This window comes from Schistocerca gregaria, chromosome 1 (genome assembly GCF_023897955.1).
Source record: "Schistocerca gregaria isolate iqSchGreg1 chromosome 1, iqSchGreg1.2, whole genome shotgun sequence".
Classification (NCBI taxonomy): domain Eukaryota; kingdom Metazoa; phylum Arthropoda; class Insecta; order Orthoptera; family Acrididae; genus Schistocerca; species Schistocerca gregaria.
This window is the reverse complement of record NC_064920.1, coordinates 690,608,084-690,623,853: the sequence shown is the minus strand read 5'-3', so window position 1 is coordinate 690,623,853 and position 15,770 is coordinate 690,608,084. Positions and strand designations below refer to the sequence as shown.

Genomic DNA, 15,770 nt, shown 5'->3' with positions numbered 1-15,770 from the left:
AATTTCGTCCAATGGTTTACTACATTTAATGGTGCACAATAACTGCGTTGAACAACGAAACAAAATTAAATCATTTATGGGGGGAAGGTGTCAGTCAAAAAAAAAGGTAAAAATCAAATATTTGGGCCAAATAGTTCTTGTGAAATCGATTGATAAGTGTGTCATGGCAGTCGGAACACCAAGTGTCTGCACAGGCGAGCAGTGAAGTGATGACAAAATCGCGCACAGCGTGGAATGCGGGGAGCACGTCTCTGTAGCAGCGAAAGGGTAAATGCGGCCGTGGTGGCTTTACTTCATAAACTGCGCGCTCCCCCCCTAAACGTAAGTTTGCGATCTATACTATTCTATGGCGCTGCTTCTCTCGGCGCGTGCGTCGCGTGCAACTGGCAACGCAACAATCTCCCGCGTCTGGGCGGGCATGCGCGAGCCGCCAAGATAAAAGAATTGAGCCATAGTCGAAGGATACATCCAGCGTAAGAGAGAGTATGTGTCACATAGATCTTTACCGTATCAACAACGCCGCGGTGCACCCAGCTGTGACGTACCTTGACACCGTGCGGTGCGTTGCCTGACCCGCCGCCGCCTCTTACGGTTACTCTGCTTCTGCTGGTGCTGTTGCTGCAGCTGCTGGCTATGTTGCTGCGCCGGCACCGGCAGCTGCTGCTTGCGGCGGTCGCGCAGGGAGCCGTTCAGCGAGTACACTCCGGAGTCTCCCCGCGCGTGGCTCGTCCTGCTGGCGCCGGCCTGGGTCTCCGTGGTCACAGCGAGCACTTCTGGGTCGCTGAACTGCTCGCCAGAGGGTCGGTACTTGAGCAAATAGCTGTACAGGCCGGCACTGTGCTTGGGGTTCCTCCTCCCGGCGGCCTGCTTGGCATCGTCCTTCTGTGGACTCACTCGTATTCTCGGGATACTAGAATGTTTGCTACATGACCTCTTCCTTGTCGCAGCGTCATCTAATACTGCCTCTTCAGCTGCTTTGGTCCGTGACTGCTGATCTGTCCTTCTAAGTTCTACGTTTCTTCCAGAGCTCGTCGTACCTTCCTTGTCCCTGAACAATTTTTCCAACCGACTTTTGTACTGCCCATCCCTGTGTCCTGGTTTGTTAGTATCTACACTACCACCTACACTGCTACCACTATTACTACAAGGCCTACTCGGGCGTGAACCGAAAGAGGAGCTCCGCCTCTCGCTACGATCGGCAGCCAGATCCTTCTCGTCCAAGTCCGAGATTCTCTTAAAGCTGCCGCCGTAACCAAAGTAATGACGGGCAGGTCTGAACACGGGCTCCGCTTCCAAATCCTCGTCAAAAGGAACGATTTCCACATCACAGGCGGTTGACACGGACGGGCTGTCAACCCTGTACACCGGTGCGCCTATTTCACTGTCCGGAGTCGTCACGACGTAGGCCACGTACATCCCTTCACATTCTGGACTCCGACCCCTGCTCCCAGAATTGCCACCACACGACGCTGTTTCTATAGTCACATCCTGACAGGAGTCGTCCATATCCTCGGTGTGAATGCCCGACCAACGTTGTTCTTCGCGTTTTACAGAGGATGCTCTAGGGACGTTGCTTAAGGCTGCATCGAGTTCGTCTACGGAGGAGGAGAGCCCACCGCTGTCTGCTTCTTCCGTGCGTCGACGTTCCCCGCTGGGCTTCACCAAACTGCAGCCGAGCCGTGGGATGACGGTAGGTCGCAAAGGTTTATTTGCAGCGTCGCCGCCCACAGGCCGAGCGGATGCCAGCTCCGTGCGCCGCCCATATGCACCTGTCGCCAAACGGGATGGACTCCTGGCTCTCGTATCCAGCTTTCTGTGACCCAGTGGTATTTTCGATTTGCCCTGTCCACCTGTTTCTGCTGCAGTCGAAGAAAAAGCCGAGTCCAAGGAACTGTCAGACTTCTGCTTCTTCACACGCGACTGTTTCCTCTCTGCTGCAGCGTCTTTCGACCGCGACGTTGCGAGTCGTCTTTGGTATGACGACTGGACTTCGGACAACGTTTTGGAACGCTGTTGGGGCTGTCTGACCCCCTTAGGCTCTTCCGCTTTCGCGGTCTGGCTCCTCAGTGACGAAGTGTTCCGCACGACTTCCGAGCGGATATTACCTGGATCTCTCGAGCAGTCTTTGCTCGGATCTGAAGTCCTTCCCTTTCTAGTGAGCGTATGACGGGTTGCAGGCTGGTTTTTAACAACATTGTCAACAGCTGTTTGTGCCGGCACTTCCTTCTGAACCTTCTCATGTAAATCGTTCTTGTTTCTGTTGTTGCTCTTCACCTGCTGTGACAGATCTTTGCGGTGCAAAGAGTTTGTTCCGGGATATTGCTTCTTTGTTTCTTTCACAGAACTACTGCGATCTGAGAAACTTTTGTTCTGTACTGGTACTCTACTCGGTGGGTCTTTCGTAACGCTGATACTTTCTGCACTATACGTCCCAGCTGCAGATGCGGAGCCTCTGAGGCCTCTTACTGTCGGCAGAGAACTGTCAGAAAGTACGCATTCCGTGGTGTCTGGCGTGTCTGTCCCTGTGCTGCTCTGAGAGAGTCTGTTCCGCAGTTTCATCACCTTGGAGAGGCTGCCTAAGGAGCTGTCGGAGTAGCGCTTCGTGACGTCCGCTAATTTCCCGCTCTTCTCTCTACCAACTGAGCGCAAGCAGGGCAACCGGCTTTCTTCGACACTGGAGACACAACTGGAATCCGGTAGCTTCTTCCTTGCCACTACTGGCCTCGCTATCCTGCTCTGAAATTTCGACTCTCCAGGCTCTGGTTTTTGCGAACCAGAGGGATCAGTTCGATTGCTTGCCCGATCCGGGGTGTCTGATGTGGCACGAGGCATCCTGTCGCCCGTGATAGAAGAACACTGACCGTCGCTGCACTTTTCTTCAGGGGCGTCACGGTCTCTCCTCAGTGGCTCCCGTGATGGCGCCAGTGGTCCGAAACCTGTTCGTTTAGCCCTGCGCTCTAAAGAACTGTCGGATTTCTGCTTGAGCACCGCGTTGCTCCCGGCGGCCATGCTGCGCAGCCTGGCGGACGCAGTCCTCGAGGGCGGCCGGCGCTCGTCGGCGAGGATGGCGTGCACCCTCGGCGAGCAGCGGCGCTCCGACGCCTCCGCCACGTCCACCAGCAGCTCCACTCCTCCGGCGGGCGCCCCCTCGTCGCCTCGGCCGCCGGCGCCGTCTTCGAGGACGCGGACGACGGGGGCGGACCTGGAGGTGTGCAGCGCCCAGCGCCAGTGGGGCGGCTTGCGCAGCCGCAGCCTGATCACGGCCTGGTCCGCGTCCCCCATCCGCGGTGGGCCGTGTCGCTCGTTCGCACGCTCGCTCGCTACTGGCGCGCCGCTGCCCCGCTCCGTCAGCCGGTGGCGACGCTGGCTCCGAGCCAACGAGCCGCCGCCAGGAATAGACGCGGAGACATCACACGCGCTCCCCGCCCCACACACGGGGGACACCGCCACCGCAGGCGAAAAGTTGTGGCTCCTTCACGCAATCTAATGACGGATGTGGGCTTTGGTCGCAATGTTGCCTATACTATGCTCAAGGGGCGAGAGTTGCGCACACGTAATGCGCATTGTCGAACAAGAGACGAGAGTTGTGCATTGTCGAACATGATCCTCTAGGTGGTCGAGGAGCAATGGCGTGAGGGAGGTACCTAGTTGCGCGGGCGTACCGACTTCCACGGTAGTGTCACCAGTCAACGTTACAGTGACACTGTACACCCTCCCACGTGCGTCTCAGAGGGGCTGCATTCGGCCCCGATTTCATTTTTAGGGCTTCATACCTCAGTCAATAAAAACGGAATCCTTACAGGATCACTTTGTTCTCTGTCTGTCTGCCTGTCTGTCCAACTGTTAAAGACCCTTTTTCTCAGGAACGAGTAGACGTATCGAGTTAAAATTTATGTCACCTACTGAGTCTGTGGTCTCTGTAAAACACTCAAGCTTCTACGTCAATGCAATTAAAGGATACCTCCATTTACGAGGATCACTCCAAAAGAAATGCACACTATTTTTGTAAAAATACAGTTTTCATTCTGAATGTGTGAAAGTTTTACAGTGTGTAGATACATCCTTCCCGCTTGTTTTCAAACTTAGTTCAACCCTTATCAAAACTAGACATGATTGTCTCAATGGGAATTCCGCGATCGTTCATTAAATAAAATATGGCGTTTCAGTCTTCGATCGCTATTTTTTATTTTCAGTTACCGGTTTCGGGCTAGCTGCCAATCTTCAGATCATATATCGGAGTTACAAAGTAACTAGTCCGTACAGAACACTCGCTGTTATGACAGCGAACCGAGTGTTCTGTACGGACTAGTTACTTTGTAACTCCAATATATGATCTGAAGATGGGCAGCTAGCCCGAAACCGGTAATTGAAAATAAAGAATAGCGATCGAAGGCTGAAACGCCATACTTTATTTTAGTTCAACCTGTTCCCGTGAGTGGCACCGTCACAGCATGTCTTCAAGATGGCTGCTACATTTGACGTTAGTCAGAAGCTACGTGCTGTCATAGAATTCCTGTGCTGTAAAAACGAGACAGTGGGAAACATGCACAAGAGGTTGAAAAAGGTGTATGGAGATGCTGCTGCGGATCGCAGTACAGTTAGTTGGTGGGCAAGCAGGTTACGTGATGAAAGGGGGTACGGCAATATTGAGGATTGTCCTCGCAGCGGCAGGCCTCGTACTGTACACACTCCAGGCAATGTGCACAGAGTTAACGAATTGATGACTGCTGACAGACGCATCACAGTGAACGAATTGTCACAGTACGTTGGGATAAGGGAAGGAAGAGTTTGCAGAATACTGAAAATGTTTGCGTTAAAAAAGGTTTGTGCCAGGTGGGTTCCCAGGATGTTGACAGTGGCCCACAAAGAAACAAGAAAAACGGTATGCAGCGAACTTTTGGAACAGTACGAAAATGGTGGAGATGAATTTCTTGAAAGAATTGTGACAGATTATGAAACATGGCTCCATCATTTTTCACCAGAGACGAAGAGGCAATCAATGGAGTGGCACCGTGCAAATTCACCCAAGGAAAAAAAAAAAAATCGAAACCACACCTTCTGCTCGAAATGTTATGGCTACGATGTTTTTCGATTCCGAAGGACTCTTCCTTGTGGACATCATGCCTAGAGGAACCACCATAAATTATGATGCATATGTGACGACACCGAAGACCACATCGGCAAAAGCAGGATTTTTTTTTTCAGTCAAAAAACCATGGAAGCGATCGCAAAACTCTCTGATGGACAACACTGAAACACCCGCCTTACAGTCCTGACCTGCCTCCATGTGATTATCATCTCTTTGGGAAACTGAAAGACTCCCTTCGTGGAAAAAGGTTTGAAGATTATGACTCCCTTGTGCATGCTGCCAAACAGTGGCTCCAACAGGTTGGTCCAGAATATTACCGTGCTGGTATATAGGCGCTGGTTCCAAGATGGCGTAAGGCAGTAGAGAGGGATGGAAATTATGTGGAGAAATGAAAATATTGTTTCTAAAGGGAGTATCTACACACTGAATGAGATTTTCACTCTGTAGCGGAGTGTGCGCTGATATGAAACTTCCTGGCAGATTGAAACTGTGTGCTGGACCGAGACTCGAACTCGGGACCTTTGCCTTTCGCGGGCAAGTGCTCTACCAACTGAGCTACCCAAGTACGACTCACGCCCCGTCCTCACAGCTTTAGTTCTGCCAGTACCACGTCTCCTAGCACTCTTTCAGGAGTGCTAGTTCTGCACGTTTCGTAGGAGAGCTTCTGTTAAGTTTGGAAGGTAGGACACGAGGTACTGGCAGAAGTAAAGCTCTGAGGCCGGGGCGTGAGTCGTGCTTGGGTAGCTCAGTTGGTAGAGCACTTGCCCGCGAAATCCAAAGGTCCCTAGTTCGAGTCTCGGTCCAGCACACAGTTTTAATCTGGCAGGAAGTTTCAATTTGGTCCTGTTTCAATACAATTGTTAAAACGTCCGCATTTACCACACACATCGGGAAGACACGAAAGACACGCTATATCCTTGCCTTCATGTCGGTGCATATACAGGGTAGACAGAAATAATACGAAAAGCTTGTAATGGTGCTCCAAACTAGGTTGTCGTGAGAAATAATTCTTAAGAAAAGATTTCGATACGTTGCGCAATGTCCGATTTAATTGGCGTAGAATTTAGCCAATCAGGCTGCTGCGCCCCCCCCCCCTCCTTCCCCTCTCCCCAGATAAAATTAGTGTTAGTGTTTTTCATAGCGTAGAAGACAGCGCACTAGGCTGCTAATTAACTCGAAAACATCTAACGTACCGAATTATTTTCTTAATAGTTATTTCTCGACACAGTTATTCTGCGTCACCCTTATAAGCTTTCCGGACTGTTTCTGACCACCCTGTATATCCGCAACAGAGTCGTGCTACACAGCATACACGCTGCTGCAACCCCCTCACACGGAAACTGTTTGATCGCATCTTATATAATCGTCGAATACACTGGGCTGCCGTTCTCCCTATTTAAGTCCGATCGAAACAGTACGTCCACATGCACCAACGACCATCCAGCAGATGGCAATCGCGCTTGTAAGAAACGGAACGCCCTGCCACAAGAAATCCTCACTATCCTTGTGGCTAGCGTGGGAGCACGTTGCAGGACATCCCTTGTCCTCCTTGGTGATCACACTACCTGTTAAGAGCCCTGCCACGCCGTGTGTAATGTCCAGGGAACCATCACGAATCGCGGTCATTTCAGGGTAAATATTGTCTTTGGATAAAGGTGCCATTTCTATTTGACTCATTGCATGTCTTTTTTTTAATTTACCTTCTGTCTTATACTTTAAAAGATTTTTCTACCTACGGTCCAAGTTTCATCGAGCTATGTTACTTTGCAGTGACACATCTTGCGAAACTTAGTTTCGTTCTCAAGTATTCCACGCCAGTGTACATGCTTCTACAGCCTTCCACCTAACTATTCCTGCTTAATCATTTTGTGTCGTCTGGCAATCGAATTTTTTAGACGTCTCTAGTCTCTTTTGCCTGCTTCATTTTGGGTACTTTTATATTTTCTACTTTCTTCAGTTAAATTCAATATCTCCTGTGTGAGCCAAGCATTTCTACTAGGCTTTGTCTTTTTACCTAATTGATATCTTCTGCCTCCACTATTTCGGTTTTTAAAGCTATCCATTCGTAGAGGATTCCTTTCGTTTGTTTTTGCGTTATCGCTTAATGCTCCTCCGAAAGTCTCAGCAAGATTCAGTTCTTTCAAATTATTCAGGTCGCATCTTCTTAACTTCTTACGTCTTTATCGTTTCCTCAGTTATTAACTACAACTCATAACGAGTAAATTATGGTCACGGCGCACATCTGCCTATGGAAATGTCTTACAGTTTGAAATGTGGTTTCCAAATACATGTCTTACCGTTACAAAATTAATCGGAAACCTTACACTGTCTCCGTGTCTCCATGTATACAGTATTCTTACATAAGTGATGAACCACATGTTACGTGGAGCTTATGGAACTAATGGAGTTTATCGAAGTAATACCGCTTCATGAAACACTGTTCTCCAGATAAGAAACCGACGAACTGGCAAAAATATATATGGGCATACACTCATTAGTCAGTCATCTAACCATTGTATCACTGCTGTTTCTATCCACTAGAAGTGATGTGTGCCCAAATTAAAGATTCCATTATCAGCAATAACAAGAAAATTCTCTTGTGTGTGGTCGAAGCACTCAGCAACAAAGTTGTGAGGAAACCAGTATTTGAAAACTAGAAGAAAATTCTTTTGTAATACAGAACACATCCCGGGAAAAGTATAATAAAATTAAGCAGTTGTAGAAAATTCAGTGCAGGAAAGAATCTCCTCCCGAACAGGTCACACAGTCCCAATGGTGCTGAGCAGCTGCCGTCTCATCCTCAGCTGATAGGCGTCACTGGATGAGGATATCTACATCTACATCGCCGGCCGCGTTGGTCTCGCGGTTCTAGGCGCGCAGCCCGGAACCGCGCGACTGCTACGGTCGCAGGTTCGAATCCTGCCTCGGGTATGGATGTGTGTGATGTCCTTAGGTTAGTTAGGTTTAACTAGTTCTAAGTTCTATGAACCATGGACCTTGCCGTTGGTGGGGAGGCTTGCGTGCCTCAGCGATACAGATAGCCCTACCGTAGGTGCAACCACAACGGAGGGTATCTGTTGAGAGGCCAGAAAAACATGTGGTTCCTGAAGAGGAGCAGCAGTCTTTTCAGTAGTTGCAGGGGCAACAGTCTGGATGATTGACTGATCTGGCCTTGTAACAATAACCAAGACGGCCTTGCTGTGCTGGTACTGCGAACGGCTGAAAGCAAGGGGAAACTACAGCCGTAATTTTTCCCGAGGGCATGCAGCTTTACTGTATGGTTAAATGAAGATGGCGTCCTCTTGGGTAAAATATTCCGGAGGTAAAATAGTCCCCCATTCGGATCTCCGGGCGGGGACTACTCAAGAGCATGTCGTTATCAGGAGAAAGAAAACTGCCGTTCTACGGATCAGAGCGTGGAATGTCAGATCACTTAATCGGGCAGGTAGGTTAGAAAATTTAAAAAGGGAAATAGATAGGTTGAAGTTAGACATAGTGGGAATTAGTGAAGTTCGGTGGCAGGAGGAACAAGACTTCTGGTCAGGTGACTACAGGGTTATAAACACAAAATCAAATAGGGGTAATACAGGAGTAGGTTTAATAATGAATAGGAAAATAGGAATGCGGGTAAGCTACTACAAACAGCATAGTGAACGCATTACTGTAGTCAAGATGGATACGAAACCCACACCTACTACACTAGTACAAGTTTATATGCTAACTAGCTGTGCAGATGACGAAGAAATTAAAGAAATGTATGATGTAATAAAAGAAATTAATCAGATAGTGAAGGGAGACGAAAATTTAATAGTCATGGGTGACTGGAATTCGAGTGTAGGAAAAGGGAGAGAAGGAAACGTAGTAGGTGAATATGTACTGGGGCAAAGAAATGAAAGAGGAAACCGCCTGGTAGAATTTTGCACAGAGCACAACTTAATCATTAGCTAACACTTGGTTTAAGAATCATGAAAGAAGGTTGTATACATGGAAGAAACCTGGAGATACTAAAAGGTATCAGATACATTATATAATGGTAAGACAGTGATTTAGGGACGAGGTTTTAAATTGTAAGACATTTCCAGGGGCTGATGTAGACTCTGACAGCAAACTATTGCTTATGATCAGTAGATTAAAACTGAAGAAACTGCAAAAAGGTGGAAATTTAAGGAGATGGGACCTGGATAAACTGAAAGAACCAGAGGTTGTACAGAGTTTCAGGGAGAGCATAAGGGAACAATTGACAGGAATGGGGGAAAGAAATACAGTAGAAGAGGAATGGGTAGCTTTGCGGGATGAAGTAGTGAAGGCAGCAGAGGATAAAGTAGGTAAAAAGACGAGGGCTAGTAGAAATCCTTGGGTAACAGAAGAAATATTGAATTTAATTGATGAAAGGAGAAAATATAAAAATGCAGTAAATGAAGCAGGCAAAAAGGAATACAAACGTCTCAAAAATGAGATTGACAGGAAGTGCAAAATGGCTCAGTAGGAATGGCTAGATGACAAATGTAAGGATGTAGAGGCTTATCTCACTAGGGGTAAGATAGATACTGCCTACAGAAAAATTAAAGAGACCTTCGGAGGTACGAGAACCACTTGCATGAACATCAAGAGCTCAGATGGAAACCCAGTTCTAAGCAAAGAAGGGAAAGCAGAAAGGTGGAAGGACTATATACAGGGTCTATACAAGGGTGATGCACTTGAGGACAATATTATGGAAATGGAAGAGGATGTTGATGAAGATGAAATGATATTGCGTGAAGAGTTTGACACAGCACTGAAAGACCTGAGTCGAAACAAGGCGCCCGGAGTAGACAACATTCCATTTCGAACTACTGACGGCCTTGGGAGAGCCAGTCCTGACAAAACAAAATGTTTGAAACAGGCGAAATACCCTCAGACTTCAAGAAGAATATAATAATTCCGATCCCAAAGAAACCAGGTGTTCACAGATGTGAAAATTACCGAACAGTAAGTTTAATAAGCAACAGCTGCAAAACACTAACACGAATTCTTTACAGACGAATGGAAAAACTAGTAGAAGCCGACCTCGGGGAAGATCAGTTTGGATTCCGTAGAACCACTGGACCACGTGAGGCAATACTGACCCTACGACCTATCTTAGTAGAAAGATTAAGGAAAGGCAAACCTACGTTTGTAGCATTTGTAGACTTAGAGACAGCTTTTGACAATGTTGACTGGAATACTCTCTTTCGCATTCTAAAGGTGGCAGGGGTAAAATACAGGAAGCGAAAAGCTATTTACAATTTGTAAAGAAACCAGATGGCATAGTCGAGGTGTATGAAAGGAAAGCAGTGGTTGGGAAGGGAGTGAGACAGGGTTGTAGCCTCTCCCCGATGTTATTCAATCTGTATATTGAGCAAGCAGTAAAGGAAAGAAAAGAAAAATTCGTAGTAGGTATTAAAATCCACGGAGAAGAAATAAAAACTTTGAGGTTCGCCGATGACATTGTCATTCTGTCAGAGACAGCAAAGGACTTGGAACAGCAGTTGAATGGAATGGACAGTGTCTTGAAAGGAGGATATAAGATGAACATCAACAAAAGCAAAACAAGGATAATGGAATGTAGTCGAATTAAGTCGGGTGATGCTGAGGGAATTAGATTAGGAAATGAGACAAAGTAGTAAAGGAGTTTTGCTATTTGGGAGCAAAATAACTGATGATGGTCGAAGCAGAGAGGATATAAAATGTAGACTGGCAATGGCAAGGAAAGCGTTTCTGAAGAAGAGAAATTTGTTAACATCGAGGATAGATCTGAGTGTCAGGAAGTCATTTCTGAAAGTATTTGTATGGAGTGTAGCCATGTATGGAAGTGAAACATGGACGATAAATAGTTTGGACAAGAAGAGAATAGAAACTTTCGAAGTGTGGTGCTACAGAAGAATGTTGAAGATTAGATGGGTAGATCACATAACTAATGAGGAAGTATTGAATAAGATTGAGGAGAAGAGAAGTTTGTGGCACAACTTGACCAGAGGAAGGGATCGGTTGGTAGGACATGTTCTGAGGCATCAAGAGATCACCAAAATCGTAGAGGGAGACCAAGAGATGAATACACTAAGCAGATTCAGAAGGATGTAGGCTGCAGTAGGTACTGGGAGATGAAGAAGCTTGCACAGGATAGAGTAGCATGGATAGCAGCATCAAACCAGTCTCAGGACTGAAGACCACAACAACATGTTCTAGGGGACTGATGACCTAAGATGTTAAGTCCCATAGTACTCAGAGCCGTTCGAACCATTTTTTTCTACATCTACATCTACATCTACATACATACTCCGCAATCCACCATACGGTGCGTAGCGGAGGGTCCCTCGTACCACATCTAGCATCTTCTGTCCCTGTTCCACTCCCAAACAGAACGAGGGAAAAATCCCGGGTTGCCGGGTTCGATTCCCGGTGGGGTTAGGGATTTTCTCTGCCTCGTGATGACTGGGTGTTGTGTGATGTCCTTAGAACTACTTAAACCTAACCAACCTAAGTTCTAGGGGACTGATGACCATAGATGTTAAGTCCCATAGTGCTCAGAGCCATTTGAACCATTTTCGAGGGGAAAATGTCTGCCTATATGCCTCTGTACGTGCCCTTATCTCTCTTACATTATCTTTGTGTTCTTTCCGCGGCAGTTGGCTTCAGTAAAATTGAACTGCAGTCAGCCTCAAATGCTGGTTCTCTAAATTTCCTCAGTAGCGATTCACGAAAAGAACGCCTCATTTCCTCCAGAGACTCCCCCCTGAGTTCCTGAAGCATTTCCGTAACACTCGCGTGTTGATCAAACCTACCAGTAACAATTCTAGCAGACCCAAACGCTAGAGCAGTACTCAAGAATAGGTCGTATTAGTGCTTTATTAGCGATCTCCTTTACAGATGAACCACATCTTCCCAAAATTCTACCAATGAACCGGACTATCCGCCTTCCCCACAACTGGCATTACATGCTTGTCACACTTCATATCGCTCTGCAATGTTACGCCCAAATATTGAAACGACGTGACGTGACTGTGTCAAACGGTGCACTAGTAATGGAGTATTCAAACATTACAGGATTCTTTTTCCTATTCATCTGCATTAATTTACATTTATCTACACTCCTGGAAATGGAAAAAAGAACACATTGACACCGGTGTGTCAAACCCACCACACTTGCTCTGGACACTGCGAGAGGGCTGTACAAGCAATGATCACACGCACGGCACAGCGGACACACCAGGAACCGCGGTGTTGGCCGTCGAATGGCGCTAGCTGCGCAGCATTTGTGCACCGCCGCCGTCAGTGTCAGCCAGTTTGTCATGGCATACGGAGCTCCACCGCAGTCTTTAACACTGGTAGCATGCCGCGACAGCATGGACGTGAACCGTATGTGCAGTTGACGGACTTTGAGCGAGGGCGTATAGTGGGCATGCGGGAGGCCGGGTGGACGTACCGCCGAATTGCTCAACACGTGGGGCGTGAGGTTTCCACAGTACATCCATGTTGTCGCCAGTGGTCGGCGGAAGGTGCACGTGCCCGTCGACCTGGGACCGGACCGCAGCGACGCACGGATGCACGCCAAGACCGTAGGATCCTACACAGTGTCGTAGGGGACCGCACCGCCACTTCCCTGCAAATTAGGGACACTGTTGCTCCTGGGGTATCGGCGAGGACCTTTCGCAACCGTCTCCATGAAGCTGGGCTACGGTCCCGCACACCGTTAGGCCGTCTTCCGCTCACGCCCCAACATCGTGCAGCCCGCCTCCGGTGGTGTCGCGACAGGCGTGAATGGAGGGACCAATGGAGACGTGTCGTCTTCAGCGATGAGAGTCGCTTCTGCCTTGGTGCCAATGATGGTCGTATGCGTGTTTGGCGCCGTGTAGGTGAGCGCCACAATCAGGACTGCATACGACCGAGGCACACAGGGCCAACACCCGGCATCATGGTGTGGGGAGCGATCTCCTACACTGGCCGTACACCTCTGGTGATCGTCGAGGGGACACTGAATAGTGCACGGTACATCCAAACTGTCATCGAACCCATCGTTCTACCATTCCTAGACCGGCAAGGGAACTTGCTGTTCCAACAGGACAATGCACGTCCGCATGTATCCCGTGCCACCCAACGTGCTCTAGAAGGTGTAAGTCAACTACCCTGGCCAGCAAGATCTCCGGATCTGTCCCCCATTGAGCATGTCTGGGACTGGATGAAGCGTCGTCTCACGCGGTCTGCACGTCCAGCACGAACGCTGGTCCAACTGAGGCGCCAGGTGGAAATGGCATGGCAAGCCGTTCCACAGGACTACATCCAGCGTCTCTACGATCGTCTCCATGGGAGAATAGCAGCCTGCATTGCTGCGAAAGGTGGATATACACTGTACTAGTGCCGACATTGTGCATGCTCTGTTGCCTGTGTCTATGTGCCTGTGGTTCTGTCAGTGTGATCATGTGATGTATCTGACTCCAGGAATGAGTCAATAAAGTTTCCCCTTCCTGGGACAATGAATTCACGGTGTTCTTATTTCAATTTCCAGGAGTGTATATTTAGAGTTAGCTGCTATTTTTTACACCAATCAGAAATCCTGTCCAATCTTGTATCCTCCTGCATTCACTCAACGACGACACCTTCCCTTTTCACCACAGCATCATCAGCAAACAGCCGCACATTGCTATTCACCCGATCCAAAAGATCATTTATGTAGATAGAAAACAACAGCGGCCCTACCACACTTCCCTGGCGCACTCCAGATGATACCCTCAACTCTGATGAACAGTCACCCCCGGGGACAACGTACTGGGTTCTATTAGTAAAGAAGCCTAAGAGCCACTCACATATTTGGGATCCAATCCCATATGCTCGTAACTTAGTTAGGAGTCTGCAGTGGGGCACCGACTCAAACGCTTTCTGGAAGTCAAGGAATATGGCATCCGTCTGATACCTTTCATCCACGATTCGCAAGATATCATGTGAAAAATGGCGAGTTGCGTTTCGCAGGAGCGATGCTTTCTAAAACCGCGCTGATGCATGGACAGCAACTTCTCTGTCTCAAGGAAATTCATTACATTCGAACTGAGAATATGTTCGAGAATCCTACAACAGACCGATGTTAAGGATATTGGTCTGTAATTTTGAGGAGCCGTACTTCTACCCTTCTTATATACAGGTGTCCCCTGCGTTTTTTTTCAGTCGCTCGGGACTTTTCGTTGGGCAAGAGATTAGCGATAAATGCAAGTTAAATAAGGAGCCAATGCAGTAGAGTACTCTCTGTGAAACCGAGTTGGAATCTCATCAGGACCAGGCGATTTATTTATTTTCAACCCACTCAGCTGCTTCACTACCCTGCGTGAAAGATTTCTCAAATGCTAAATTTGAAATTTCAGCTTTCGTTTTCCTGACTTCCGTTGTCAGGCCAGTCGAATCAGTGAGTGACTGGATAGAAGCCTTCGACCCGCTTATTGATTTTACGTAATACCAGAATTTCCTTGGGTTTTCAGCAAGATCTTTTGCTAAGGTATGACGGTGGTAGTGGTTGTATGCTTCGCGCATCGCTCTTTTTATAGCAGCACGAATCTTTACTAACTTTTGTCTGTCCTCATTCTCCCGATCTTTCTTGTACCGGGAGTGCAACTGTCTTTGCTCTCTGAGCATTCTCCGAACTGCGCTGTTAAACCACGGTGGGTCTTTTGCGTCAGTAACCCACTTTTTCGGCACATATTGTCCAATGCGTGATTTACAATGTGTTTAAAATTTGCCCATAATTCTTCCACGTCCATCGTACCGAAAGTAAATGAAGTCGATTCATTTAATAAGTGGGATGCAAACAACTGCTTCTCTGCTCTGTCTAGTAAGATACTCTCCCAGCCTTCTTGACCGACTTTTTAAATTTCGTGGCCATATTCGTAATGACAACAACATGATCACTAATCCCTGTCTCAACAATGACACCGAGGATGAGGTCTGGTCTGTTCGTGGCTAGCGGATCTAAAATATTTCCATTACGCGTTGGCTGTCGATTTAGCTGCTCAAGACAGTTTTCGGATAAGGAGCATGTGCTCACCACACCGCTCTCTGGCCGTATGTCAGTTTCCGACACCGGAGCCGCTACGTATCAATGAAGTAGCTCCTCAGTTTGCCTCACAAGGGCTGAGTGCACCTTGCTTGCCAAGAGCGCTCAGCAGACCGGATGGTCACCCATCCAAGTGCAAGCCCAGCCCGACAGCGCTTTTCTTCGGTGATCTGACGGGAACCGGTGGTACCACTGTGGCAAGGCCGATGGCACGCTGGAAAGAATAATATCATTAAATTATGACAGTGACAGTGTAATCGTCCTATCTAATTACGCTCAGATTTAACCCACAGCTCATGGTTGGGGAATGTGGTCCGCGCACGAAGGGGCACCGGCATATTTTGCTACTGATACAAGACGACATCTAATGAACAGTGTGGTCCCCTGAGATGGACAGGTGGAGGAGGAGTTGTACCTTAGCCTACACTATCATCTGACCTCAATACTCTCAATGTTTTTGTTTGAGGTCATCTTATAAGTGAAGTATGCAGCACTCCCGCCGATCTGGCTCAAGAAATGTAGCAGTGAATCGCTCAGAGTTGTCAAGATTTGCGATAAGAAAAAGTGTTTGAAGGAATTCGTAACACACGGCAGAGATGAGTGCTACCTTCGCTCCAAGTGTGAGAA

The 15,770-nt window shown here is 47.9% G+C and overlaps 1 protein-coding gene across 2 annotated transcripts in view; it reads right to left on the bottom strand.

Moving 5' to 3' along the window:
- The window catches only part of LOC126364614 (uncharacterized), a 411,746-nt gene extending 408,427 nt beyond the window's left edge, over positions 1-3,319 (bottom strand). For both annotated transcript variants that reach the window (XM_050008070.1, XM_050008071.1), the window contains exon 1: positions 546-3,319. In XM_050008070.1, the coding sequence (XP_049864027.1) occupies positions 546-3,282 (2,737 nt within the window). In that variant the 5' untranslated portion in view covers positions 3,283-3,319. The remainder of the gene's footprint in view (positions 1-545) is intronic.
- Between the last annotated feature and the right edge of the window lie 12,451 nt (positions 3,320-15,770).